Raw genomic sequence first — 13,031 nt, 5'->3', positions numbered from 1 at the left:
CACTTCTTGCTTCCAGGCTATTACGTGCCAGATCCTAGGGTTTTCTGCTTTTTGAAGTTGTGTTTCATCCTTCACGGTCTATCAGCAGTCAATTCACAGCCTCTTCTCCAATGTTCTAATTTCAGGAATTCTAATTTCTTTTTTTTTTTTTTTAATGTTTAAGGTGGAATTTTTATTAGAGATTTGCCATAGTTTTTGTTTTATTATCTTTTTTATTATTTATATTTTATTTATTTTTACTTTATTTTACTTTACAATACTGTATTGGTTTTGCCATACATTGACATGAATCCACCACGGGTATACATGAGTTTCCAAACAAGAATCCCCCTCCACCTCCCACCCCATATCATCTCTCTGGATCATCCCCATGCACCAGCCCCAAGCATCCTGTATCCTGCATCAAACAAAGACTGGCAATTCGTTTCTTACATGATAGTATACATGTTTCAAGAGAATTCTAATTTTCAATGGGCTAGAAAAACCATGAAACTAAAATTATTAGAATAAATTTTCTAAAGTATGCTTTACAAAACACTAGGACTGGAGACTATTCATGGGAAAAGATTTCACAATCAAGTGGTCTTGGAAAGGATGTCTCCTCTCCTTTTCAGAAACTTATTATGCATATTAACACAGTAACACTGATAGAGCCCTACTGGAAAGAAACCCATCAAGTGTTTAATCTGGTATTTCCCAGTCTTAACTGGATACAGGTTTTTTCCTCCAAGGTTTGAAAACAATGTCCCAACACTGAGAAAGAGAAGAGTGAAAAAGTTGGCTTAAAGTTCAACATTCAGAAAAGTAAGATCATGGCATCTGGTTCCATCACTACATGGCAAATAAATGGGGAAATAGTGGAAACAGTGTCAGATTTTATTTTGGGGGGGCTCCAAAATCACTGCAGATGGTGATTGCAGCCATGAAATTAAAAGATGCTTACTCCCTAGAAGGAAAGTTATGACCAACCTAGACAGCATATTAAAAAGCAGAGACATTACTTTGTCAACAAAGGTCCATCTAGTCAAGGCTATGGTTTTTCCAGTAGTCATGTATGGATGTGAGAGTTGGACTGTAAAGAAAGCTGAGCACCCAAGAACTGATGCTTTCGAACTGTGGTGTTGGAGAAGATCTTCAGAGTCCCTTGGACTGCAAGGAGATCCAACCAGTCCACTCTAAAGGAGATCAGTCCTGGGTGTTCATTGGAAGGACTGATGCTGAAGCTGAAACTCCAATACTTTGGCCACCTGATGCGAAGAGCTCACACATTGGAAAAGACCCTGATGCTGAAAAAGACTGAGGGCAGGAGGAGAAGGGGACAACAGAGGATAAGATAGTTGGATGGCATCACCGACTCAATGGACATGAGTTTGGGTAAACTCTGGGAGTTGGTGATGGACAGGGAGACCTGGCATGCTACAGTCCATGGGGTCACAAAGAGTCGGACACAACTAAGCAACTGAACTGAACTGAACATTGAGGACTACAAATATTTTCTTTTTAAGAGAAGGCAGTATCTCCTATTTTTTTTTCCCCTTTTCTTCCCAGCAAAATCTCGCTAATTTTCCAGCCGTCATATGATTAATATGTTATGTTTTCCTTACCTATAGGAACAATAATATTTGCCTTGACCCCAGGGCCAACATAGTTCAGTATTAGAATTTCAATAGCATAATACTTTTGAAAATATAGTTATTTTTTTATAGCTTAGGAAACACAAGATCACATTTGAGCCTCACAATAAACCTATGATGCAGGTAGTATGAGGCTCTGAGAGATTAACTCACTGAAGTAAAGTTATTAAGTGATCAAGACAGAACAGGTCTTCTAGTTAGAAGAATTCCAAGTCTGGGACCTATCCACTGTACACTACCATCAGTGTGCACTGTGAAGGGAAAGAAGCCTTGACAATATCAAAATCTGAACTGTTTCCTCAAAACTAGGCTAAAGATTCTCCAGTGACTAAACTCAGTTGCAGCCAAATTAACTGCTGCTCCATAAGTCAATCAGTGCAGTACATGGACTTTGTCAAGGATATGCACTACTGAAATATTTCTCCCTTGGTCCAAAGCTCAAAACTTTACTCTTCAGACGTCACTGTTTTACAGTAATACCAAGCTGTGGCTTTTGGGTGAAATGGAAGGCAGGTATTTCTGCCATGGAAGACCTGAGTCACTCATAGCAAAGGTTACCACAATTCACAATATCTCCCTCACAACAACAGCAACAGATGAGTCAACTAAACATTAGCTAACAACCTGTTACTGTTTTCTAAAAGGAACTCTGTCTAACTGTTGAACTCTGTAACACATGCTCTTCTAATCAGATATATAATCCTGAAGTAAAGTCAGATCATACTTTGAAAGAGAGAATTTTAAACACTGATAAAGAGTTGCCACAAAGATAGAAATGTTTACTAAAGATATTCTAATCACCCAACCATTTCATTTTCACTCTAAAATTGAAAAAACAAAACAAAAACAAACCAAAAAAAAAACCTCACTGCTAAAAGTATCAGGGAAATAACTGAGTTCTGGTTGGAGAGGGATGAATTTTAAAAGCTATAGGTGGAAATTTGAGAAAGGTACCTTTTCTTATCAAAACATTTCGGGTGTCCCAAAAGGCAAAGCAAATACCCATGTTCCACCCAATAGCCACTTAAGCAATAAAACCTTACAGATGCAACTGAAGCCCAGTCTGACTCCTCCCAGATTCCTTCCTCCTTTCCTTCTCCCTAGAGGTTACCACTATCTTGAATGTGGTTTGTCTTTCCCACATATATGTTGAATCCATAAATGATATAGTAACAATTTTCCATATGTTTATTTTCACAAACTTAATTTTATATATTCTTTTGAATTCATAATGAATTCATGCAGATTCAAAAACATAAAAAGATATACCGTGACATGTCCTCCTACAACCTAGTTCCCCTCCTCTGAACATGTATAATTTCAGTTTCTACTGTAACACAGTTTCATGTGTATCTTTAAAGAAACACTGTATACAGATGCACAGTTACACTTAGATACTTTAATCTGCCCCTGCTTTTTATACACAAATGGTAGGTATGCTATACACTTTGTTGATTATCTTTTATTTTTTTCCTCTCTTAAAAATACACCTTGGAAATTGTACCCTATATCATATAAAGTCTTGCTTTTTTTTTCTCAATGTTTGCAAGGTACATACCACTGTATGGGTAAACCATAATTTAACTATTGTCCTACTAGCAAGGTTACTACTTCCAATCTTTTGTATTGACAAACAATATGGCAATGAATAACTCATTATTCCATATACCTACAGGATAAATTCCTAGAAGCTGAATTGCCAGTTTAGTTTTATAAATACTGTCATATAGAGGTGGTACCAATTTGTACTCCAGTCAGCAATGTATGAGTCTTTTTTCATGTTTTAAAATTTCATATGAATAACAACTTCTTCTGTTTTTGTGGCCTAAACTTATATACCTGAGATTCACCCATGCTGGTATATATAGCTCTAATTCATATCTAGACTTTTTTACTTAAAAGTTTTTAAATAACTTATGTGATTCAAAGAGAAGTCACCTATTTACCTAAACTTTCAGTTTCATGTATAAAATACTCATCAACTTAATAAACAGATTATATGTATAAAAACTCATTTGGCAAAGATTACCCACCCTACTGAAGAAGTATCTTCTCTTAGAAAATGAGCAAAAACTTCCATTTATATTTACTGCAATAATAACTCTATTCATCCATGCTTTTATAAATGTTCTTGCTGAGAGGAGAGGGGAGTAGACCCACAAGGGAGTGGAGACCAACCCCTTGACAATCAAGGGGGTGGAAAAAAGGTATCTTGGAAACAATAATTCAAGCACAATTCCAAACTAACCCTAGTTGTCTAAAGTTTCCCCTCAAAATGTTCCCATTAAATTACCAAAGGATTTTTTAAACCTTAACAAGAAACAAAATAATGCCTATGAATCTGCAGTCCTCCCCATCCCCTCAATAAGTTTCCTATAAGATAGAAATATCATATTGGGAATGATATCACATCTTCTATTAGACTTTCTTTCTATGTTAAATTTACCAGTGTGTATGACTAAAAAGCTCTATCTCCTCCAAATTGCCTCCTTTGAAATATGTGGCTAATCATATAATTTTAAGAATTCCGGTCAAATTCTTGGCTTCCGTAAGTTAACATGTCACCACTATAGTGGCTATTTCTGCATGCCCACCAAGAATCTAGGTCCCCCTTTCTCTCTTCCAAAAAAAAAACCCGTTTCTGTGTAGGTGTCTACCCTATCTCCCCATACTATTCAAGTACTTCAGAAGATGCCCTCCCACCCATACATCCGAGAGGGGGCACTCTTCCTTCAAGGGTAATGCCATCTGCCCTATAGGAACACAAGCCTAAGCCAATTAGCACATAATAAACCTGGCCAGACTGACGGACTGAGCCAGTAAGACTCTTGCGGGCGCTGCTGGGGCTTCCTCGCCCTGGACACAGAACCAGAAAAGACGTTCTTGGCTGGGCTGTGTTGAATTTTCTGTTACTTGGGGGCAGGAAGCATTTCAACTGTTTAACAGCTTTAAAAAGGCTGTGATTGAAGACTTTGACCACCATCAGTTAATGTATTTATGAACAAAGGAACCCGATCCATGAAACCTATGATCCTCTGACTAACACTGGCCTTTCTATATTTGGAGAGATGGTTGACTCTGACAGCCTGTGTTATTTCAAGAGAGGCAGGTGTGGAGGAGTGAAGGTTAAGGAATAGCAGTCACTGGAGGGATTCATGTCACTGCCACATCACAGATCAAACCCAGGAAATGAGGAATATCCTCCGGCTTTCCTATCTACCATCTACCTTGCCAAAAGCCACCTAGCACATAAGAACGTGAGACCTGACTCTACTCAGGTCTGAATTAGGAGAACAAGGAGAACAAGCAGAACTCTGGGTGGAGTGAAGGCAACAAAGCTGTCATTACTATTTGGGGGCAATAGTGAATATTTCAGTATTTATAAACTGAAAGCAGTCTGTAATGGCTAACAAGTAAAGAAACAACATCGTCAAAAATAAGCAACTTCAAAAGCACAGAAACATCTTACTTGCCCCCAAAACAAACCCACGCTAATAGCTGTAATTACCCTATTCTGGCATTTGCTTCTTACTTTCTTACATTGTTGGCCTTGCTGATTTTCTTAAGGAGGTTTAGGCAGTTGCTTCCCTGTGGGCTATACAGCAATTTTCCAGTTCTATGACTCAGAAAGAGCAAGAGAAGGAAGGGCTCTCCTCTTCCATCCCTAGATAAAATCAGAAAATGTTTATTTAGCTCTGATAGAGCAAGGCTCGGTTAGTTAATTCACTGTACAGATTTTCACAAACTATTTTCTCTTTCAAATATTTACCAAGAGCTTATTATATGCAAGTCACAGGCTATTCTTTATTCAAAGCCAATGCATAATAATTTTTATCAGTTCCATACTTCCTTCCTCTACATTCCTAATAGCAGAATCAACTATTTCAAAGAAAAAAAATATGCCTCACAAAATTTGCAATTAAACGCTTTGTGCCAGAATTGGTGACTTGAAGAGCAAGTTTGTTATTTCCAGAATACTGTACTGAAACACAAGAAACAGCGATTCCATTTTTCTTCAAAAAAGAAAAAAAAATTCAAATGATGAACATTAAACTATTCATTAAAATATAAATATCTTGTGAAAACAAACGGAAGCAAATTGCATCAATGAATAAACACTATCCGGAGGAAAAATCTGCCTACTGGGTTTGGTAATTAAGAAACACTGAGGACACCGGGTGTGCATTCAGACCATAAACCATAGATTGCAAATACATATAGGACCAATTTATAATCATTAACCGCTCCGAAAAAAAAAAACCAGTGATCCTTTCCAACGAGACGGCCTTTTTTTTTTTTTCCCCCAATAAATTTTGTAAACTACCTCCAAAGCAACCTTACTTCGGGGGGTACACATTTCACACCTGTCAGCCAGCTAGGGCAGCCAACAGTCTCCTAAAGAGGACGGAAAAACGGACAGTGCCGAGGACGGCCAGGGAAGCGATGGGCTGGCCCCTGATCCGAGGGACCACAGCCGGGTCGAATAGGAGGCCGCCTCTCCTGGGTTCCCGGCCGAGACCCCAGCGCCCGCATCCAGCAAAGGGAGCACTCAGCGCTGCCCGCCGACGGTCGGGCCTGGGAAAAGTTAGCACCTCCGCATCCCCGCCCCTCTCACGTACAAGCCCCTCCAGCCGCCGCACCGTCGCCATGGCGACCAGTCCCCACCTCACCCCCACCCGCCGTGGGCAGGGGGCGGGGGGCTGCGCCGCAGTCCCGCGGCGGCCTCGGGTTCTGCTCGCGCCAGAGCAGGACAGGGGCTGCGGAGCCCGGGAGACCAGGAACGCAAGGGGCGGGGGAGGATGAAGAGGTGCGAAAGGCGGAAATCTCCTGGATCCTGGGCGGGGGGCCGAGCCTTGCCCCGGGGGTCCTCACCCTTCACTTTGCCGAAGGTCCCGACCCCCAGCGTATCCCCTAGGATGTAGTGACCGATCTTCACCCGCCCGTCGTGTTTCTGCTTCTCGGCTGTCGCCATCTTTCTCCAGGAACTGAGTCTGCGCATGGCGCCGCGGGAGGGGGCGGAGGGGGCGGGCAGGGCCGCGCCGGGGGCGGGCGGGGAGGGGGTGGGGACGCGGGCGGGGAGCCGCGCCGCCGAGCCGCCGCCCTGCACCGCCCGCCGGGTCCCAGCCGCCGGCCGTCGGGCGCAGACGCTCCCCCTGGCGGGACTGGCGGGGGTCGCTGGGAGGGCCACCGGTACCCCTTTCCTCGCTCTGCCTCCGCGTGGCCAGGGGCGCCCGCCCACCTGCGCGCGGGAGGGGGTTTCCTGGATTGCTGAGGAGGGCCGGAGCCCCTCGGCTCCTTTCCTCTGGCGAAGTCTACGCACACAGTAGGCTCCCCTAGTTATTACTCCGGCCTCGTGGGGACCGCTCTCCCGACTCCAAGAGGGAAGATGGGCTTGCTTGGGTAAGGCAGATAATGTGGCTTGTTACTAGTACAGCGTGAATTTAAATATGGCTAGAGACACCACCTTGCCAGTATTTTCTAACCTTTTCATTTTTCCGCTTCGGATCGGAATCTAGCTAGACGCCATTGGGAGTTGTCACTTGTATCTTTGACGAAGTTTCCTTTTTCTCCACGCCCCCCCCCCCCCCACACACACACACATACACGCGCGCTGCCCTTTTCTGAGCCAGAAAGCTGCTATAGAGCACCTCGACAGCTCCTATAGCGCTGTCGGTCTTTCCTCCTGCTGAATACCCTCCTGAAACATCCCCACAACAAGCTCCGTTGCGAGGAGCGGGTTGGGGTGGGTGAATGGGTGTGTGTTCGGGAAGCAGGATATTATCCAGACATTGGATGTACAGGAGTTAGTATTTTTAGATAGTCAGTAAAATGTAGACTTTGAACTGAAAACAAGGCTTACAGTTGCATCAACCAAATCAATCGACAAATATTTATTGTACTTTCAGTGAGTAAAAGTCTATACAAATGGGTTCATGGCATATCACAGGGGGAGTAGAGAAAGTATGCTTATTTGCAGTAGGATTTTAAGGGTGTTACCCAATTATATTCCTGCATCATGGGCAAAATTAAATGGGCAAACAAACCAATTTATGTGATCTCAGTTTTGCAGTGTCATAGCATTTGGACAGGTATCAATGGGCAAAGAGTTGGCCTCTTCATGAAAATCATGTTAAAAAAATAATAAAAGTTATTTTTCCTTCCCAATAAAAGTTACTCAACTGTTCTGGTTTTTATATATTTGATGAAATCAAGGTAATGTGCATTAAGCAAAGCTTTGTTCCAAGCAAGGTACTGCAGAGGAGGCAAAAAAGCCTTTGAGCTTAGAATTACATCACATAATCAGAAGACATTAACAACTAATCTTGGATAAATCAGTTCCTACTGTAGTATTGACTGCAGTATAGTTTGAAGAGCCAAAAAGTTAAGAAATCTTTCATTACTGACATACTGGGAGGGAAGCATAGGTTATTGTTGTAATGTTTCCTCTCTCCTTTCTTCACCTTTATCTGTTTGAATTTTGAGTTTCTGCAGCTCTGGCTTTTGTGGTCTCTACAAAACAGAAATAGCACTCTGGATTCTCTTAGAAAAAAACTAAAACAAAAAAGCCCCTTTAACCCACCCCCAATAAATTACTTTAAATTTGAGTCTTGTCTAGAAGTTAGCCCAGCAAGGTTCTGTGATTTCTTTTAATCTGAAAGGAAAAAAAATTGCAAGGTACCTCAGCCCTGTACCAGGCCAGTTAAGCCACAGAGCATCATCCAGCAAGGGAGCAGTCTGAAGCTGCATTTTGCAAACCTGTTACTACTGTCTTCACAAAACTATCAGTTCAGCTTTTAGCAGAAACAGTTCATTTCTGCTAAATGAACTGTTATTTTAGATTATGATTCTATTTAATACATATTCATTAAATGCCATTAATCACTTAAAGGTATTGTTAGGTAAATAAAACTTATAGATCAAAGAATTGAATAGGAACTTAGAACTCATCCACTCTCCCACAGTCTTTTTAAGCAGCTTTTCTTGATGGCTTTTTCCCCCCTTATCTGAGTTAAAAACCAAATTAAGTCAGCAGTTTCTAAGAAAGCAAATAATAAACTTCCTTTATTCCCTTGGTTTTTCTGTTTCCTTCAGTCCTTTTTAAAAGTTTTTGTCACATTTCCTTCCACCTAGACACTAGGTAGACACAAAATGAAAAGTCATGGTCCCTACTCTGGACTCTATCCTCCCAACCTCACAATAAATAATATTCACAAGCTCATCTTTCTTCCAGGGTGGAAGTAAAGATAAGGTAAACTGGGACTTATGCCCAGCTTCCAGACCCATCAATTGTACCCCTATCTCAACAAAGTATATTTTAATATAAGTGGGCAGGAGTGACTTTGTAGAAGAAACCTAGAATCCAGCCTAGTTTAAGAGGAGGGGGGAAGTAAATTGTTTTCAAACTTCAGTTCATCCACTTCTATTAATGCAAATAAGTTACAGTAGATTTCAGCAATGATGAAGACAATCTGTGGTGAACAACTGTGGTGGAGAATCTTGGGTCTCATGGGAAAACTCACTAGTTGTCAGATGTTTCCTCTTTAGTCCTTCAGATTCTAAGGGAGCTGTGTATCGTCCTAGTCTTTTCTTCTTAAGGCCATTACAGTGTTCAGTTCAGTTCAGTCATTCAATTGTATCTGACCCTTTGCCACCCCATTGACTGCAGCATGCCAGGCTTCCCTGTCCATCACCAAGTCCTGGAGCCTGCTCAAACTCATGTCTATCACGTTGGTGATGCCATCCAACCATCTCATCCTCTGTCATTCCCTTCTCCCACCTTCAATCTTTACCAGCATCAGGGTCTTTTCAAATGAGTTGGTTCTTAACATAAGGTGGCCAAAGTATTGGAGTTTCAGCTTCAGCATCTGTCCTTCCAATGAATATTCAGGACTCATTTCCTTTAGAATGGATCTCCTTGCAGTCCAGGGGACTCTCAAGAGTCTTCTCCAACTCCACAGTTCAAAAGCATTAATTCTTCAGCGCTCAGCTTTATAGTCCAACTCACATCCATACATGACCACTGGAAAAACCATAGCTTTGACTAGACAGACCTTTGTTGGCAAACTGATGTCTCTGCTTTTTAATATGCTATCTAGGTCTGTCATAGCTTTTCTTCCAAGGAGCAAGCATCTTTTAATTTCATGACTACAGTCACCATCTGCAGTGATTTTGGAGCCCCCCAAAATAAAGTCTGTCACTGTTTTCCATTGTTTACCCATCTATTTGCCATGAAGTGATAGGACCAAATGCTATGATCTTAGTTTTCTGAATGTTGAGTTTTAAGCCAACTTTTCCATTCTCCTCTTTCACTTTCATCAAGAGGCTCTTTACTTCTTCGCTTTCTGCCGTAAGGGTGGTGTCATCTGCATATCTGAGGTTATTGATATTTCTCGTGGCAATCTTGATTCCAGCTTGTACTTCATTCAGCCTGGCATTTAGCATGATGTAATCTGCATATAAGTTAAATAAACAGGGTGACAATCTACAGCCTTGATGTACTCCTTTCCTGATTTGGAACCAGTCTGTTGTTCCATGTCCAGTTCTAACTGTTGCTTCTTGACCTACATACAGATTATTACAGGAGGCAGGTATAATGGTCTGATATTCCCATCTCTAAGAATTTTCCACAATTTGTTGTGATCCATGCAAAAGCTTTGGCATAGTCAGTAATGCAAAAGTAGATGATTTTCTGGAACTCTTTTGCTTTTTCAATGATCCAGCGGATGTTGGCAATTTGATCTCTGGTTCTTTTGCCTTTTCTAAAACCAGCTTGAACATCTGGAAGTTCATGGTTCACGTACTGTTGAAGCCTGACTTGGAGAATTTTTAGCATTACTTTGCTAGCATGTGAGATGAGTGCAATTGTGTGGTAGTTTGAACATTCCTTGGCATTGCCTTTCTTTGGAATTGGAATGAAAACTGACCTTTTCCAGTCCTGTGGCCACTGCTGAGTTTTCCAAATTTGCCGACACACTGAGTGCAGCACTTTCACAGCATCATCTTTCAGGATTTGAAATAGCTCAACTGGAATTCATCACCTCCACTAGCTTTGTTCATAGTGATGCTTCCTAAGGCCCACTTGACTTCTCATTCCAGGATGTCTGGCTCTAGGTGAGTGATCACACCATCATTGTTATCTGGGTCATGAAGATCTTTTTTGGATAGTTCTTCTGTGTATTCTTTCCACCTCTTCTTAATACATTTTACACTATACTGTCAGAGAGATAGTACTCTTCCTTAGTGTCTATCTGTATACATGGTGTCCAGAACTAAAAATTTTAAGTACTGTGCTAGTAATGCAGCCTAATATTTCCTTAGTTGCAGTTACATTGTAACTAATATTCATTATTTGTTAAACAACAACTATGTATTAGGCAAATTGACTCTGAGGACTCAGAAAACAAAGGAACCTGCAGTACTGCTTTTAACATGGCCAAGCAGTGTGATAGGTGCTATAATTATATACGTGTGTGTATACACACACACACACACAAACATACACACACATATATATGGTCCTAAAATGGCTTCGTGAGAGGACAGTATAACCTTTATCTGTGGAGGTTCAGTCTTTTGAACTTGAATATATTTAGAGAAGTATTAACAGGTGGTACTCTGTACTCAAAATAAAAGGATGGCATGGGGATGAAGGAACTTGGAGAAGGCAACCCTGGTGGGAGAAAGGATATGCAAAATCACAGACGGAAGGAAACCTTAGACTTTTTAGAGAAGAAAAATGTTTACAGGGGACAAAATCTGGATTGATAGAGGGAATGGCTAAAAGGAATGAGAAACAGGACAGAATCCTGAGGGACTGTGCTTCTCAGTGTCACCATTTTCTTACAGACAGTGGTGAGCCAAGGGCAGATGTGACGCAGATGCATCTTATTTATTTTTGGCTGCACAGCATGCCATTCAGGGTCTTAGTTCTCCTGCCACCTGCAACGGAAGCAGAATCCCAACCACTGGACCACCAGGAGTCTCAATGTAGGTGCATTTGAGAAATAAATACATTCTTTACCAAAGGAATTGATAGCTTTGGGTGCCTTTGGGAAGGCAAACTGGGTGACTTAGAGTCAGGTGCAAAGTGTAAACTTTGCCCTATGTACTCTTTTTTTTTTTTTTTTTTTACTAGCATCATTTTTTTTTTTTTTTTTTAGTTTTTTATTTTTTAAATTAAAAATATGGAACGCTTCACGAATTTGCGTGTCATCCTTGCGCAGGGGCCATGCTAATCTTCTCTGTATCGTTCCAATTTTAGTATATGTGCTGCCGAAGCGAGCACCCTATGTACTCTTGTATAATGTTTTGGCTTTAAACTTCAAGCATGTATTAGAGTCAGAAAAAAAATCAACTGTTAGAAAAATGTTTTTGACTCACATTAGTACGGAGGATAGATTGCAGAAGAGCGAGACGGAAGTGTGGTAAAACAAGAGACTTGCAATCATCTAGTGAAGAAATGATGACACAGGCACCACATATGTGAAGGAAAAACTCAAGACCTATTTAGATATGAAATTAGCAAGATACAGAGAGCCCACACTAACCTCCCAGGTTTCTGGAGAGGTTTGCAGGAGGGTGGGGACTGGAGGTTCAACAGAAATAATAAATTCTGTCTATAACATCAAGGCATCTGAGAGACAGTCACAAAAGGTATCCAGAAATACACTGGTAATACAGGTCCACTAGCCCAAAGAAAGGTCGGTCTAGAGATACGGATTGGATGTCCTCATCAACCAAATGGCATAGTAGGGCAGGGAATTTGGGTGCGATCTCTCCAAGTTGTGGAGTTAAGGGACCCAAGGACAGGACATTTACTTAGAAAACATGAATACTTAAGAAGATCCAGAAGCAATATGAGCCTATGAAAGAAATAGGGAAAAAATAGTCATAAAGTTAGACTTCTCCAGGAAATTACAGTGATTAAAATTTGTTTGTGGATAATTGTCCCCCTGTTTATCTAGGGTAGATAATTCCCAATTCCTGGTTTGAAATATTTTTAGGTTAAAATGTTTGCAACCCCCTCATGATGATGAATTTTAACCTTCAATCACCTGTGTTGAAATAGGCCCAGAGCTGTTTTCTAGAGAAAATTTTAGCACTGTTCACAAGGACCCCCTCGGTCTATCTCTAGGTAACTGTGCTTGCTTAGTCCTGGATGGGTTCCTTACTTTTAATAAGAAGCTGTCAACCCTGCCCACCCCTCAGTTGATTTACTGAGTATCAGGCATGTGGATCTGTCCATGATCAGTAGCACAAAGAATAGTCATTCACCAAAACAATGTAACTCCAAACTCTTTGCTGCCCTGTTCTTATCAGTTAAGGGAAATAATGGCCTTGGATCATTGCACGAAGAGTAGGCTGATCATCTAAACTGTGCCCTTGCATCAGCCGAGA

At 41.2% G+C, this 13,031-nt stretch overlaps 1 protein-coding gene and 1 non-coding gene across 10 annotated transcripts in view; both read right to left on the bottom strand.

Annotated features, from left to right (window-relative positions):
• The window catches only part of PRKAA1 (protein kinase AMP-activated catalytic subunit alpha 1), a 28,365-nt gene extending 21,608 nt beyond the window's left edge, over positions 1 to 6,757 (bottom strand). For 3 of the 9 annotated variants that reach the window (XM_069555819.1, XM_069555816.1, XM_069555820.1), the window contains exon 1: positions 6,507 to 6,636. Coding sequence is in view for 1 of the 9 variants with exons in the window: in XM_069555813.1 (XP_069411914.1) it covers positions 6,507 to 6,633 (127 nt within the window). In the remaining 8 variants the exon portion in view is untranslated. Of the gene's footprint in view, positions 1 to 5,166; positions 5,299 to 6,506 lie in introns of all 9 variants that reach the window. The other 6 variants (XM_069555815.1, XM_069555814.1, XM_069555817.1 and 3 more) reach the window with 6 other exon arrangements.
• A 5,055-nt stretch (positions 6,758 to 11,812) lies between these two features.
• Positions 11,813 to 11,919, bottom strand: LOC138422051 (U6 spliceosomal RNA). The gene has a single exon (XR_011249722.1). It is a non-coding gene; the product is annotated as a U6 spliceosomal RNA (small nuclear RNA).
• Positions 11,920 to 13,031: the final 1,112 nt, after the last annotated feature.

The sequence above is a fragment of the Ovis canadensis genome, chromosome 16, assembly GCF_042477335.2.
Source record: "Ovis canadensis isolate MfBH-ARS-UI-01 breed Bighorn chromosome 16, ARS-UI_OviCan_v2, whole genome shotgun sequence".
Classification (NCBI taxonomy): Eukaryota; Metazoa; Chordata; class Mammalia; order Artiodactyla; family Bovidae; genus Ovis; species Ovis canadensis.
This window is presented reverse-complemented; position numbering and strand designations above follow the sequence as displayed.